We start from the raw sequence: 16007 nt of genomic DNA on the forward strand, positions 1-16007 counted from the left end.
TAAATACTTTAATGCCCTTCGCTGTAGGAGGCTACAGGGAAACAACAGTTTCTAAATCTGATCAATCAAATCAGAAGGGGCGGCACGGTGGCACAGTGGTTAACTCTGCTGCCTCACAGCGCCAGGGACACAGGTTCGAATCCAGCCTTGGGTCACTGTTTGTGTGGAGTTTCCACATTCTCCCTGTGTCTGCATAGGTTTCCTCCGGGTGATCCGGTTTCCTCCCACGCTCCAAAGATGTGAAGGTTAGGTGGATTAGGCATGCTAAATTGCCCCTTAATGTTCAAAGATATGTAGGTTAGGTTGTAAATGTGTGCGGTTACAGGGATAGGGGTAAAGAGCTTGGATAAGATGTTCTTTCGGAGAGTCAGTGCAGACCCAATGGACCGAATGGCTTCGTCTGCACTGTAGGAATTCTATGATTCTATGAAAAATCGTTCACTGTTTCTTCCAGATGTTTTTTGTGAAACGGTGCAGACGTTTGGAAGACTAGATGTACTGTGCAACAATGCTGGGATAAACAATGAAAATTCCTGGGAAAAGACCATATCTGTCAATCTAGTAAGTATGGTACAATGAGACGTTATTTCCATGCCAAATCTACTTTCAACATCCAGGGACAACTATTTTTAAAATCCTGTCTTTGAAATCATTGCTTCATTTGTTGCTCCATTACATCTTCACCCTTGCTAGATTTCTGCCTCCATAAGTCGTAAATTCTCCCTCAGTGAACAGAACAAGTGCCAGAGTGTGATGATTAGGGGATTTTCACAGTAACTTCATTGCAGTGTTAAAGTTTTTTTAAGTTTATTTATTAGTGTCACATGTAGGCTTATATTAACATTGCAATGAAGTTACTGTGAAAATTCCCTAGTCGCCACACTCCGACGCCTGTTTGGGTACACTGAGGGAGAATTTAGCACGGCCAATGCACTTAACCAGTACGTCTTACAGACTGTGGGACAAAACCGGAGCACCTGGAGGAAACCCATGCAGACACGGGGAGAATGTGCAAACTCCCAAGCCGGGAATCGAACTCAGGTCTTTGGCGCTGTGAGGCAGCAGTGTTAACCACTGTGCCACCGTGCCACCCATAATGTAAGCCTACTTGAGACAATAATAAATAACAAATAAATAAATATTGCTCTCCCTAAGCTAAGGTCAAAGTTTATTCCGTCTTCTTCCTTATGTCCCCCTGTGTTTTTGTTCCTCTTGTTAAACCTTGTTTCAGGCAAAAAATCATTGTGTTCTAGTGCCACACCTCAAGAAAGGTATATGAAGGGAGTGGAGCATCGATTCAGCAGAATGCAAGTCGAGATAAATGGGTTCAGGACATTGAGTGGGCTTCTATTGATGGCATCATAGAAGATTAAGCAGTGAACTAATTCAGATGTTTCAAATGATTGAAGGAGTCGACAGGGTGGATAAAGAGAAACCATTTCCTCCCTTGGGGAATCCACAACATGATTAAAATTAGAGTGAGGAATAATGTCAGGAAGCATTTATTTACATATAGAGTAATGGAAACATGTTGAGGTAAGGGAACAATTGCAAATGTCAAAACAAATTGACAGATTCCCTGTTAGTCGCGGGAACCAAAGCAGGGAAATGTGGTCAGCCAGGATCTAACTAAAGAATGCAACAAACTCATGGAGCCAAATGGCCTCCTCCTGTTCCTATGTTCGTTGCTGTGTGAACCATGTTACTATTTTTCTTATCATTTCATAGGACATGGGTGTCGCTGCATGGCCAGCATTTATTGCCCATCCCCAGTTGCCCTCGTTCAGAGGGAAGTAGAGAGTCAACCACATTGCTGTGGCTCTGGAGTCACATGTAGGCCAGACCAGATAAAGACGACAGATTTCCTTCCCTAAAGGACTTTAGTGAACCAGATGGGTTTTTCCGACAATCGACAATGGTTTCATGGTCATCAGTCGATTCTTAATTCCAGATTTTTTTAAATTGAATTCAAATTCCACCATCTGCCGTGATGGGATTCGAACCCGGGTCCCCAGAACATTAGCTGAGTCTCTGGATTAATAGTCTAGCGATAATACCACTGGGCCATCGCCTCCCCCAGCGCAGAACTTCTGCAGAATTTTGCTGACATAACAATAGGTTATTGCACGCTCAAGCAATTGGCTGGGGGAAGTGTTTTGATAACGAGAGTGTGTTGAAATAAGTGCGGCAATACTTCCTCATTTTACTAGTTTTACTTATCAAACAGTTTCTGACTTGTTTTAAAGATATTGTTTAGCTGAGTAAACAGTTACACAGATGGACAATTTATGGACCTTTCATGAATTGGGGGTGTGATAGTGGGTCAGTCAATATTGGTTTTATTGCACCTTACTGCAGTATATATGGGGATCCTGTGATGCAGTGGATACAGCTCCACCCCAGGGCTTGATGGCCAAGGAAGGTGTGTTCATAACATGACCAAATATCAACATGCAACACACACATGAATGGCAGGCAGTAAGAGCAGGAGAGGTTCCTGGTCAGCCATGCGATGGATAGAAAGATGGAGTCTCCACCATCACTATCCATAGCTCCGGACTGCAATGTGGATGTAGAAGTGTATATTGCCACGACTCACAGGACTGCCTAAGTGATCACGAACACACCATCAGCACAAGAACACATAAAGTATTTGAAAGATAATTTTCTGTTCATTGAACAAAGAACAAAGAACAAAGAACAATACAGCACAGGAACAGGCCCTTCGGCCCTCCAAGCCCGCGCCGCTCCCCGGTCCAGGATTGAATCCTGAATCCAGGATCCCCGCCCAATTTTCCAGCCTATCTACATACTAATATCCTATCCACCGAGCTGTCCCTCACAGCTACGATGCTTTGTTCATCACAACCTATTAACTCACCCCCACCCCCCCATTCCAGACCATGTGATCTCCAGGGAGAGGCGAAAACCCAGAGTGAAAACCCCAGGGCCAATATGGGGAAAAAAATCTGGGAAATTCCTCTCCGACCCCCTGAGGCGATCGAAACGAGTCCAGGAGATCACACTGGCCCTGATCGGAAAATGCTTCCCAACCCTATTCATTTCCACTTCCACGAACACCATCTGAATTCCCTGCCCCCGAGACAGGTTCCCAACTATCCGCAGTCTCGCTCTGTACTGGCACCAGCAAGATGATCATAGAATGAAGCCTTGAAACGAGAAACAAAGAACAATTAGCCCGCGCCGCTCCCTGGTCCAAACTAGACCACTCTTTTGTATCCCTCCATTCCCACTCTGTTCATATAGCTGTCTAGATAAGTCTTAAACGTTCCCAGTGTGTCCGCCTCCACCACCTTGCCCGGCAACACATTCCAGGCCCCCACGACCCTCTGTGTAAAATATGTCCTTCTGATATCTGTGTGAAACCTCCCCCCCTTCACCTTGAACCTATGACCCCTCGTGAACGTCACCACCGACCCGGGGAAAAGCTTCCCACCGTTCACCCTATCTATGCCTTTCATAATTTTATACACCTCTCATTGCTCAGGGGCGGCATGGTGACACTGCTGCCTCACAGCACCAGGGACCCAGGTTCAATTCCAGCCTTGGAGTTTTCATTTGTGTCGTGTCTGCACATTCTCCCCATGTCTGCGTGGGTTTCCTCCGGTTTCCTCCCACAGTCCAAAGATGTGCAGGTTAGGGGGATTAGCCGTAGCAAATTGCCCCTTAGTGCCCCGAGATGCGTAGGTTAGGTGGATTAGCCATGGTAAATGCGTGGGCTTACGGGGATAAGGCATGGAAAAGGACCTGGGTGAGATACTCTGTCAGAGAGTTGGTGCAGACTCGATGGACCGAATGGCATCCTTTTGCAGTATATAGCGATTCGATAAAAAACACACTATCATAGTGTTTAATCCATTTGAAATTTCCCTCAAACAACCGCAACAAGTTCTTTATGAAAGAATGGTGCATGGTATTGTACATAACACCATTAACATTGAAAAGGAAACCTCCCTGTTGCTTCAGAGAATATTGAGGGATGATGGGATCGAGATTGGGTCAGTGGATGACGCAATCCAAGGGGTAAACTTTCAGTGGACTTTTGAAGAGAGAAGAATAGGCATTAAGAAGGAAGAAGATTGAAGGGCCCAGATTACTTTACATGGCAACTTGTAAACTCACACAGGAGCGTTTTCAAACAGAATTTGACACTGGGCCACATAAAGAGACATTTGGGCAAAAGCTTGCTCAAAAGTGACAGGTTTTAAGGAACTCCTTAAAGAACGAAAGCTGGGAGATAGGTGGAGATGATTAGCAAGGGAATTCCCGAACAGTTGAACGCACAGCCACAAGTGATAAAGTTGAAAGTTTAAAGGTTATTTATCAGTGGCACAAGTAGGCTTACATTCACACTGCAATGAAGTTGCTGTGAAAATCCCCTAGTTGCCATACTCTGGCACCTGTTCGGGTATACTGAGGGAGAATTTAGCATGGTCAATGCACCTAACCAGCACATCTTTCGGACTGTGGGAGGAAACCGGAGCACCCGGAGGAAAGCCATGCAGACATGGGGAGAACATGCAGACTCTGCATAGACAGTGACCCAAGCCGGGAATCGGAAGGTCCGTGGCGCCGTGAGGCAGCAGTGCTAACCACCGTGCCACCGTGCCACCTCTTTATAAGTGATCAAAAGTTGGAATGCACAAGGCTTCAGAATTGGATGAGCGCAGAGGCCTCAAGGGGCTGTAGGGCTGGGGGAGGTTACAGAGGCAGGGAAGAGCAAAACTTTGGAGGGATTTGAAGTCTTGAATAAGAATTTTCAAATCATGGAATTGCTGGAGCGGGAGACAATGTGGTTGATCACGCACGGGGGTGGCGGTGGGGGAGGGGGGGGGACGTGCAGGGTGAGAGGTGACTGGGACTTACTGCAGAAATTAAATTGTATCAAATATTCTGAATTAATTTCACATCACAAATGTTTGTGTGTTGTGTGTGTTCTTATGCAGGTAGCATTGATACAAGCAAGTTATCTGGCTTTGGACCATATGAGGTGTGATCATGGTGGGAAGGGTGGGAGCATTGTGAACGTGGCTTCCATGTCAGGTAAGAATTGAAAGACGTCGCCTGCCTCAGAGACTTTCTTAATGTAATTTGTTGCAAAGTTGAGTAGATTGTTAGAATTTGGTGTTTGTAAAATGATTTTAAAAATGATAAAATGCTAAGAGGTGAAAGTATTGTATGGTCCCTTTAAAAAGCTGGTGTTTTTATTTTGCTCAGCGTAGTCCATAAGACCATAAGACATAGGAGCAGAATTAGGCCACTCGGTCCATCAAGTCTGCTCCACCATTCAATCATGGCTGATATTTTTCTCATCCCCATTCTCCTGCCTTTTCCCCATAACCCCTCATTCCCTTATCAATCAATAACCTATCTCTCTCTGTCTTAAAGACACTCAATGACCTGGCCTCCACAGCCTTCAGCGGCAAAGAGTTCCACAGATTCACCACTCTCTGGCTGAAGAAATTCCTCCTCATCTCTGTTTTAAAGGATTGTCCCTTTAGCCTGAGGTTGTGCCCTCTGGTTCTAGTTTTTCTTACTAGTGGAAACATCCTCTCCACGTCCACTCTATCCCAGCCTCGCAGTATTCTGTAAATTTCAATAAGATCCCCCCTCATCCTTCTAAACTCCAAAGAGTACAGACCCAGAGTTCTCAACCGTTCCTCATACGACAAGCTCTTCCAGGGGCCATTCTTGTGAGAGTTTTAAAAATGCAGATGCACATAGAGAACTCAGACTGAAACATTGTATCAAGGAAACATGCAGCAGAGTTGCTTTGGTAACAGGCCTTCATGCTTTTTGAATCTTTTTGAATTCAGCCAATCAATTTGAATCAGAACAGGTTTTTGAATTTTAACCAATCAATTTGAATGAGGCACTTAGATACTAAGCAGCTATTGAATTTGAAATTGATGGTTTTGGCAAACCAAGGACGAATCCCATTGTAGGGGATATGGATATGTCATCACAGGTATAAAAGAAGAAGGCAGTGGGCCAAAAGCAGAGAAAGCAACTACCATCTGCCAGCATAGCAATCTAATTTATGTCTTAAAAGAAAGCCTCATCTCAATAGTGAAGATATCAAAGGAGACAGAATATTCCGGAAGATGACAAATTTAGAGAGAGTGACGAAAATTCTATTTTTTTTGTTAATAAATGGGAATTGTGTTTATCGAAACAGCATTCCATTAGAATCATGTATTATTCAGTTTGTTAATGGTTTAGTTAACTTGTTCACTGTTAGAGTCATAGAGTCAGGGTCAGAGTCAGAGGTTTACAGCATGGAAACAGGCCCTTCAGCCCAACTTGTCCATGCCGCCCTTTTTTTTTAAACCCCTAAACTAATCCCAATTGCCTGCATTTGACCCATATCCCTCTATACCCATTGTACCCATGTAACTATCTAAAGTTAGATAATTAAATTGTTACTTGCTGACTTTGGAGAGAGTGTCAGGGAGTTATTTTGATTTAACCACTAAAAGGTTGCTGAAGAGCAGATGGTGCCACTTCACCCTCCTTTAACAGATCATGAGGTGAGGTACTCCTCTTTGAGTGGTTAGGTGTTAGTTCTCAGAGGGGGGGATCCACCTCCATTCCATAAGAAATTACCATTTTCTGTCAGAGAAGGTAAAACAATATTTGCCGCATGGAGAAACTAGAAAAACTTGGATCATTCTCCTTAGAGCAGAGAAGATTGAGGAGAGATATGATGAAGCTGTTCAGGATTACAAAGGATATTGATGGACTAAAAAGTTAAAACTTATTTATTAGTCACAAGTAGGCTTACATTAACACTGCAATAAATTTACTGTGAAAATCCCCCCAGTCGTCACACTCCAGCACCTAAATAAATAGCTATTTCCACTGACAGGAACCAGAGAATGGTCACTGAGGCTGGAGGGACTGTTCAGTTAGTTTCTGGCACATGTGGCTGTTGTGGTCCATGACTCTCGTTGTGTGGTCTTTGCCTCTATCCAGCAGCTGGATAATAGAAAATGCACCGGACGAGTGTCCCTTCCTCTTCATTTTCTGTCTCCTCATTTGCCTCAACATTAGATGAAGCTAAGCTGCCCACCGGAATATAAACTGAGCGCAGCCCACTGGAGTCGATATTGAGTTCTCTTTCCCCTCCAGGGGCTCCCAACCGAACAACAGTGGCAAAAAGAAAAATCAGATAGACATTTTAACTTCACCATTCACGATGGTAGCTTCCCTATTGTTAATCTAACTGGTCATTTTTGTGCTCATTCAATGTTTTATGCTTTTTCATTTGGATTTTCGAAGCAAGAGTATGCAGCACTCTATTATCTCAGAGGATACTGCAATAATATACACTGCAAGAAGTGGTCCTGCGGTAGCTGGGCTGATAACCACAGAACCTCTGGAACACATCTGTATTATTTTTTGCTACATAAATGATCATAGAATCCCGACAGTGCCGAAGGAGGCCATTCGGCCCATCGGGCCTGCATCGACAACAATCCCACCCAGGCCCTATCCCCATAACCCCACGTATTTACCCTGCCAATCCCCTTGACACTAAGGGCAATTTATCATGACCAATCAACTTAACCCGCACATCTTTGGACTGTGAGAGGAAACCGGAGCACCCGGAGGAAACCCACGCAGACACAAGGAGAATGTGCAAACTCCACACAGAAGTGACCCAAAGCAGGAATGGCGCTGTGAGGCAGCCGTGCTAACCACTGTGCCACTTCGTCACCCTTTTTAGTTTTATGGAATTAAATTTATTTATTCGTGTCACAAGTAGGCTTACATTAACACCTCAATGAAGTTATTGTGAAAAGCCCCTAGTCGCCACTCTCCGGCACCTGTTCGGGTTACACTGAGGGAGAATTTAGCACGGCCAATGCACCTAACCAGCACGTCTTTCGGACTGTGGGAGGAAACTGGAGCACCCGGAGGAAACCCATGCAGACACGGGGAGAAGGTGCAAACTCTGCACAGACAGTGACCCAAGCTGGGAATTGAACCCGAGTCCCTAGCGCTGTGAGTCAGCAGTGCTAACCACTGTGCCACCCTGCCACTCCGTATACATTTGTTATTCATATTCTTTTAACGTGAAACTTTGTGTTGATGCTGAGCAGCCCGCAGCTCGTGACTTGGGGTGAGAGGCGTAGCAATGTGCTACCACCTGCGTGAGTGGCAGTTGCCGCCATGTTTCCTTTCAACTGCGTGGTCGTGGGGGGAACCTGGAGGTAGCCGCGCGAGGCTGCATGCATATTGGACCCTTTACGTTATCGCATGTGCACAGCTGCATGGGAAGATTCAAAGGGCCCCCACGCTCATAAGCAAATCACCCTGGCAGTACGAGAAATCAATTGGAAGTTGGTTACCGGCCATTGGATGTATGGAGTGGACATGCCACTTCTCTTTGGGTTGAGCAGTCCACCATTGAGAAGAGGCATGGGCAGAGACTAGCATTCTACACCATCTCTTGTTATTTTTGGCATTCCTTGAGACCTTCCTGCAGACTCCCAAAGGAACTGCAGACCCCTGTCCACATCCACCTCTGCCTACAGCACCCCCCCAACCCCCACCCAAGTTCAGAATAACCCAGCCCGCCCCACACAAACAGTGCTAATGACTGCAGTTGGGGGGGTTGGGTTCAACACATAGTTCTGTACTTCCATAGCTTTCTCTTTAAATTCATCTTGGGGGAGACAATGGCACAGTGGTATTGTCACTGGGCTAGTTATCTAGAGGCCCAGGCGAATCTTGCTTTTGATTTAATTTATTATTGTCACATGTATTAGTGTACAGTGAAAAGTATTGTTTCTTGCGCTCCATACAGACAAAGCATACTGTTCATAGAGAAGGAAAGGAGAGAGTGCAGAATGTAGTGTTACAATCATAGCGAGGGTATAGGGAAAGATCAACTTAATATGAGGTAGGTCCATTCAAATGTCTGATGGCAGCAGAGAAGATGCTGTTCTTGAGTCGGTTAGTACTTGACCTCAGACCTTTGTATCTTTTTCCCGATGGAAGATGGTGGAAAAGAGAGTGGGGTCCTTAATTACGCTGGCTGCTTTTCCCGAGGCAGCGGGAAGTATAGATGGAGTCAATGGATGGGAGGCAGGTTTGAGTGATGGACTGGGCTTCTTTCATGACCCTTTGTAGTTTCTTGCAGTCTTGGACAGAGCAGGAGCCATACCAAGTTGTGATACAACCAGAAAGATTGCTTTCTATGGTGCATGTGTAAAGTTAGTGAGAATTGTAGCTGACATTTCTTCAGGCGCCTGAGAAAGTAGAGGTATTGGTGAGCTTTCTGAACTATAGCGTCCACATGGAGGGACCAGGACAGGTTGTTGGTGATCTGGACACCTAAACACTTGAAGCTCTCAACCATTTCCACTTGATCCCCATTGATGTAGACATGGATATGTGCTCCATTACGATTCCTGAAGTTGTGGCGACAAGAGTTCAAATCCCATCGCGGCAGCTACAGAAATTAAAATTCAGTTGACAAATCTGGAATTAAAAGCTAGTCTCAGTGGTGGTGAGCAAGAAACCATTGTTGTAAAAACCTGCCTCACTGATGCCCTTCAGGGAAGGAAAGCTGCCATCCTTACCCAGTCTGGCCTACCCGCATCAAAATGGATGCTGAGCAAGAAAGCTGCTTAGTTCAAGGGCAATTAGAAATGGGTAACAGTTGCTGGCCTTGCCTGTAACGACCACATCCCATGGAAGAATAAGATTAAATACATTCCTTGTCAGCCTCTCCCCTCATAAAGCAACAATTTTCATTTTTAAATTGACAACACCCTCCATTACCCAGCACATGGGTCGATGCATGCAATTCTACAACTTGTTCACATTGACCTTGTAAAACATGTAGGCCAGAATTCTCTGGCCGTTCATGCCTGCCACTGCTGCCAGCAAAGGTGGAGAGCTTGACGGTCAGCCAGATCTCCGATCGCTGCAGAGCCACAGGAGAATCTCGGAGCGAGGTCAGAGAATCCAACCCGTCACATGCAAAAACATCCCAGAAGGAAAAAAAAACAATTCGGATCAGTATTCCAACTTCCCCGTTTTACTGGTGTTCCATTTTAAAGCACACAAGACCAGTATTTCCTATTTCCCCGTTTTCCTGCCTTTTCCTTCTGGGATTAAAGCGTGTAGCGGTGCCGAGCTCTGCAGCGACGCTCAGAAACACAATGGGAAAGGAGCTAACCTCAGATTCTGGTTCCTTGAGTTGTGATTTCTCTGACTCCAAGTTCAGTTTGAATGAAGATCTCTCGGAGTACGATAAGCAGCTAGGTGAATTCTTTTAAACAAAGTCCATCTAATCTAGCTGAAGGCAGAGGCTCTTCGAGAAACTGTTTTATAAGGAGCTCTGGAGTGAATGGTTACCATGGCTGCCATTTAGTCATGCAGAGGGTAAAGGTGATCAAGTGAAATTCTGAACTATTACTGTTACAATTACTGCATAGTTCCTTTCACCTCCATTTGCTATAAGTCCAAAGATGTGTGGGTTAGTTTGATTGGCCATGCCAAATTGACCCTTAGTGTCAGGGGGATTAGTAGGGTAAATATAAGGGGTTACGGAAATAGGGCCTGGGTGGGATTGTGGTCGGTGCAGACTCGATGGGCCAAATGGCCTCTTTCTGCGCTGTAGGGGTTCAAGGATTCCATGATAACATTCCAATTTTGTGTTTAAAGTCTTGTTGGTTCATTGCATTGACAAGAATACTTTTTTTTAAATTCTGTCGTGGGACATGGGTGTCGCTGGCTGGCCAGCATTTATTGCCCATTCCTAGTTGCCCTTGGAGGGCAGCTGAGAGTCAACCACATTGCTGTGGCTCTGGAGTCACATGTAGGCCAGACCAGGTAAGGACAGCAGATTTCCTTCCCTAAAGGACATTAGTGAACCAGATGGGTTTTTCCGACGATCAACAATGGTTTTATGGTCATCAGTTTTGGTGTCCTTATCTGAGGAAGGATGTCCTTGCTATAGTACAGCAAAGGTTTACCAGGCTGATTCCTGGGAAGGCAGGTCTGTCATACGAGGAGAGACTAAGTCGGTTAGAGTTGTATTCACTGGAGTTTAGGAGAGTGAGAGGGGATCTCATAGAAACTTATAAAATTCTAACAGGGTTAGACAGGGTAGATTTAGAAAGAATGTTTCCAATGGTGAGGGAGTCCAGAACTAGGGGTCATAGTTTGAGGATAAGGAGTAAATCTATTAGGACTGAAATGAGGAGAAATTTCTTCATCCAGAGGGTGGTGAATGTGTGGAATTCACTTCCACAGAAAATGATCAAGGCCAAAATAGTGTGATTTCAGGAGAAAATTACACATAGCTCTTGGGGCTAAAGGGATCGAGGGATATGGGGGGAAGGGGGGATCAGAATTTTGAAGTTGATGATCAGCCATGATCAAAATGAATGGTGGAGCAGGCTCGAAGGGCCGAGTGGCCTCCTCCTGCTTCTAGTTTCTATGTTTCAGTGATTGCTCTTCTGTGAAGTACCTTGGAAAATTTCATCAGTTTAAAGTTTATTTATTAGTCACAAGTAAGGCTTACATTAACACTGCAATGAAGTTACTGTGAAATTTCCCTAGTTGCCACATTCCAGTGCCTGTTCGGTCAATGCATCTAACCAGCACATCTTTCAGACTGTGGGAGGGAACCAGAGCACCTGGAGGAAACCCACGCAGACACAGGGAGGACGTGCAATCTCCACACAGTGACCCAAGCCAGGAATCCAACCCGTGTCCCTGGCACTGTGAGGCAGCAGTGCTAACCACTGTGCCACCATGCCACCCCCCCTTAAGTTAAAGTAGTTGCATATAAATGCAACTTGTGGTTAACAAAGCAAAATGAGGCAGCAAGACTTTAATCCTGGGAGTCCCTCACAGCCACTGTGAGCGTGCCAGCAACACGTAGCCTGCATCAGTTCAAGAAGGCAACTCACCACCACTTTCTCAAGGGCAATTCAGATTGAGCAATGAACGCTGGCCTAGCCAGTGATCCCCACATCCTGTGAAAAAACAATAAAAGAAAGTTACGTTTTGTGACATTTTGGCTTCATGGTATTGAAACCGAATAGAATGTTTTCTCAAAAGACAACAAAGAGCACTGATTAAAACATAGCCTGGGAGCATATCGTAGCTTGACAGGTCTCAGCCTCTCCCATTACAAACTGATGAAATGCTGGGTATAGCTGCAGCTGAAATAAAGCCATGTTCATGGCTCACCGCACTCCCAATGCAACGATCGGTTTTGAACAAGAGGGTCTTAGGCTTTCAGTTTTCGCAGAGAAACAAACTGATTTGAGGGATGCGAGACCAAAGGAAAACGCAGGTCAAAGATCCTGGGCGACATGGTGGCACCGTGGTTAGCATTGCTGCCTCACAGCACCAAGGACCTGAGTTTGATTCCAGGCTTGGGTCATTGTGTAAAGTTTGCACGTTCTCCCCTATTCTGCATGGGTTTCCTCCGGGTGCTCCAGTTTCCTCCCACAGTCCGAAAGACGTGCTGGTTAGGGTGCATTGGCCGTGCTAAATTCTCCCTCGGTGTAGAGGTCTGCAAAATTATGAAAGGCATAGACAGGGTAGATAGTCAGAGACTTTTTTCCAGAGTGGAAGTATCGATTACAAGGGGGCATAGGTTCAAGACGAGAGGGGAAAGTTTTTAAGGGAGATGTGCAGGGGAGGTTTTTCACACAGAAATGGTGGGTGCTTGGAACACGCTGCCAGAGGAGGAGGTGGAAGCAGGCACATTAGCACCATTTAAGAGGCATCTAGATGGGTACATGAATAGGGAGGGAATAGAGGGATACAGCCCGGGTAAGGGCAGAAGGTGCTTTTTATTTAGGGCATCATGCTCGGCACAGGCTTGGAGGGCCGAAGGGCTTGTTCCTGTGCTGTACCTTTCTTTGTTCTTTGTACCCGAACAGGTGCCAGAGTGTGGCAACTAGAGGATTTTCACAATGACTTTGTTGCAATGATAATGTAAGCCTACTTGTGACACTAATAAATAAATGAAACGCAAAGTGGTAAAAGGGAGTGAACCTCTCCAGTCACAATGAAGCAATGGCCTTTCTCGGGCATCTGCCCAGCAGGGTATTCCTCAGTTAGATGTTGGGATCATTAGCTTTATGGAGTCCTATAGTGCGCGTCACAGACTGATGGAAGGGCAACAGGCCCAGAGGTATTTGTGTAGCTCACGTCTCGTCCAAGAATAATAAAAATTGATTTTTTTTCCATGTGTTTTTCATTCAAAGTTTATTGTTTAGAAAAGATTGGTGAGGTGATTGCTGAGGCAGGCCAGCCCACACGATAGATAACAATCCGACCTTGACAGGAAATGTTGCTACTCGGAAAATAAATATTTCATAAATCCTGATGTTTATTGAAAAGACTCAAACGGCACTGACATTTTTATTAGAAGTACTACTGGAGTCAGTACAGCTTCTGACTGCACTGTTTCAGCATGAAGTAAGAAGCTGCTAACTGTGTATTTCTGGTGTATTGTTTAATGTATTTCCCTTCATAACAACAATGGACACACTTTAAAAAGCATGCGCTTTGGCACAGCCTGCAGTCAACAAATGCACAGTATAAAATGCAAGTTCTTTCGATATTCTTTCTGCAGAGTGGCACAGTGGTTAGCGCAGCTGCCTCACAGCACCAGGGACCTGGGTTCGATTCCTGACTTGAGTCACTGTCTGTGCGGAGTCTGCATGTTCTCCCCGTGGTTGTGTGGGTTTCCTTTAGGTGCTACGGTGTGAATGTGTGTATCTATGTGTGTGCGTGTGTGTGTGTATCTGTGTGAGTGCTTATTTGTGTGATTGCGTGTGTATGTATATGTGTGTGTGTGCGTATCTGTGTGAGTATCTGTATGAGTGTGTATGTATCTATGTGTGTGTGTGAGTGTGTGTATATATCTATGTGTGTGTGTGTGAGAGTGTGTGTGTTTCTGTCAGACCAGTTTTGGAACCTGAACAGAATTCCCACTCACCTGAAGAAGGGGCTCAGAGCCTCGAAAGCTTGTGTGGCTTTTGCTACCAAATAAACCTGTTGGACTTTAACCTGGTGTTGTTAAACTTCTCACTGGTAAGTTACAGGTGATTCTGGACTGGCTGCTCCCACAAACTGCATTAGCTCCAGAATATCTATCACTGAAAATAACCATGTGAGCGATCAGTAGTGAACATGTTCATGCATGTGTAAGATATTCCTTTCCCTGCTATTTTCATGGAGCCACGTGTTGCTAAGATTGCACAGTATTCTTTAAGTCAATTCTTCAATGGGATATGTGGGTACTTGATTTGCTTAACACGATGCACATTACAACTTCAGCCAGTCAACATTGATTTCAATCTTTGGTCTACCATCTACAGGTGAGAGAGTAGTAGACTGATAACATTGTCACAGATCCTCAATGGAACTATACACTGGTATAATAAAAGCAAAATACTGCTGACGTAAAAGCAGGTGGGAATGTAAGTTTGAGGAGGCAGCAAGAAGATTTGGAAAGGCGAAGTGAAAAGTTTAAAGTTTATTTATTAGTGTCACAAGTAGGCTTACATTCGCACTGCAATGAAGTTACTGTGAAAATCCCCTGATTGCCACACTCCGGCGCCTATTCGGGTACACAGAGGAAGAATTTAGCACGACCAATGCACCTAACCAGCACGTCGTTCAGACTGTGGGAGGAGACCGGAGCACCCGAAGGAAATCCATGCAGACACAGGGAGATCAGATAAGATCATAGCAGATGGGATATGTCAATAATTGTGAATTTATCCACCTTGGTAGAACAAAGGTTGCCTCATTACAGGAAGGATGTGGAAAAGATTGAAAGGGTGCAGAGGAGATTTACAAGGATGTTGCCTGGATTGAGTGGCATGCCTTATGAGGATAGGCTGAGGGAGCTCGGTCTTTTCTCCTTGGAGAGACGTAGGATGAGAGGAGACCTAATAGAGGTATATAAGATGTTGAGAGGCATAGATCGGGTGGACTCTCAGAGGCTTTTTCCCAGGGTGGAAATGTCTGCTACGAGAGGACACAGGTTTAAGGTGCTGGGGGGTAGGTACAGGGGAAATGTTCGGGGGAAGTTTTTCACACAGAGGGTGGTGGGCGAGTGGAATCGGCTGCCGTCAGTGGTGGTGGAGGCAAACTCAATAGGGTCTTTTAAGAGACTCCTGGATGAGTACATGGGACTTAATAGGATGGAGGGTTATAGGTAGGCCTAAAAGGTAGGGATGTGTTTGGCACAACTTGAGGGGCCGAAGGGCCTGTTTTGTGCTGTAGTTTTTCTATGTTTCTATGTTTCTAAACAGAAAGTCGGAGTATATCTTAAATGGTGAGAAATTGAGTAGTGTCGATGCCCAAAGGGATCCAGGTGTCCTTGTTCACGAGTCACATGTGCAGCAAGCAATTAGGCTGCCAAATGGCATGTTAGCCCTTCATCACAAGGAGATTGGAGGACAGGAGTAAAGATGCCTTGCTGCTATTGTATAGAGTGAGACAGCACCTAGGGTACTGTGTACAGTTTTAGTATCCTTATCAAAAGAAGGATTTACTTGCCACAGAGGGAGTGGAATGGGTGATCACCAGACCTGGGATGATAGGATTGTGGGAGAATAAAGCAGTTAGTAGAGATATAGAATAGAATCATAGAATCCCAACAGTGCAGAAGGAGGCCATTCAGCCCATCGAGTCTACACTGACTCTCCAACAGAGCGTCCTGTCCAGACCCTATCCCCGTAACCCCACATATTAACCCACCTGACCTGCACATCTTGGGACACTAAGGAACAATTTAGCATGGTCACTCCACCTAACTTGCACAGCTTTGGAATGTGGGAGGAAACTGGAGCACCCAGAGGAAACTGATGCAAACACGGGGAGAACGCACAAACTCCACACAGACAGTGACCCGAGGCTGGGATCGAACCCAGGTCCCTGGTGCTGTGAGGCAGCAGTGCTAACCACTGTGCCACCGTGCCACCACAAAGGTG

The 16007-nt window shown here is 45.3% G+C and overlaps 1 protein-coding gene across 1 annotated transcript in view; it reads left to right on the forward strand.

The window, feature by feature from the left end:
- Window positions 1-16007, forward strand: part of LOC144495147 (15-hydroxyprostaglandin dehydrogenase [NAD(+)]-like) — an 88982-nt gene that overhangs the window by 54380 nt on the left and 18595 nt on the right. The window contains exons 3-4 of the mRNA XM_078215110.1: window positions 455-561; window positions 4968-5064. Of these exons, the coding sequence (XP_078071236.1) occupies window positions 455-561; window positions 4968-5064 (204 nt within the window). The remainder of the gene's footprint in view (window positions 1-454; window positions 562-4967; window positions 5065-16007) is intronic.

This window comes from Mustelus asterias, chromosome 6 (genome assembly GCF_964213995.1).
Source record: "Mustelus asterias chromosome 6, sMusAst1.hap1.1, whole genome shotgun sequence".
Classification (NCBI taxonomy): domain Eukaryota; kingdom Metazoa; phylum Chordata; class Chondrichthyes; order Carcharhiniformes; family Triakidae; genus Mustelus; species Mustelus asterias.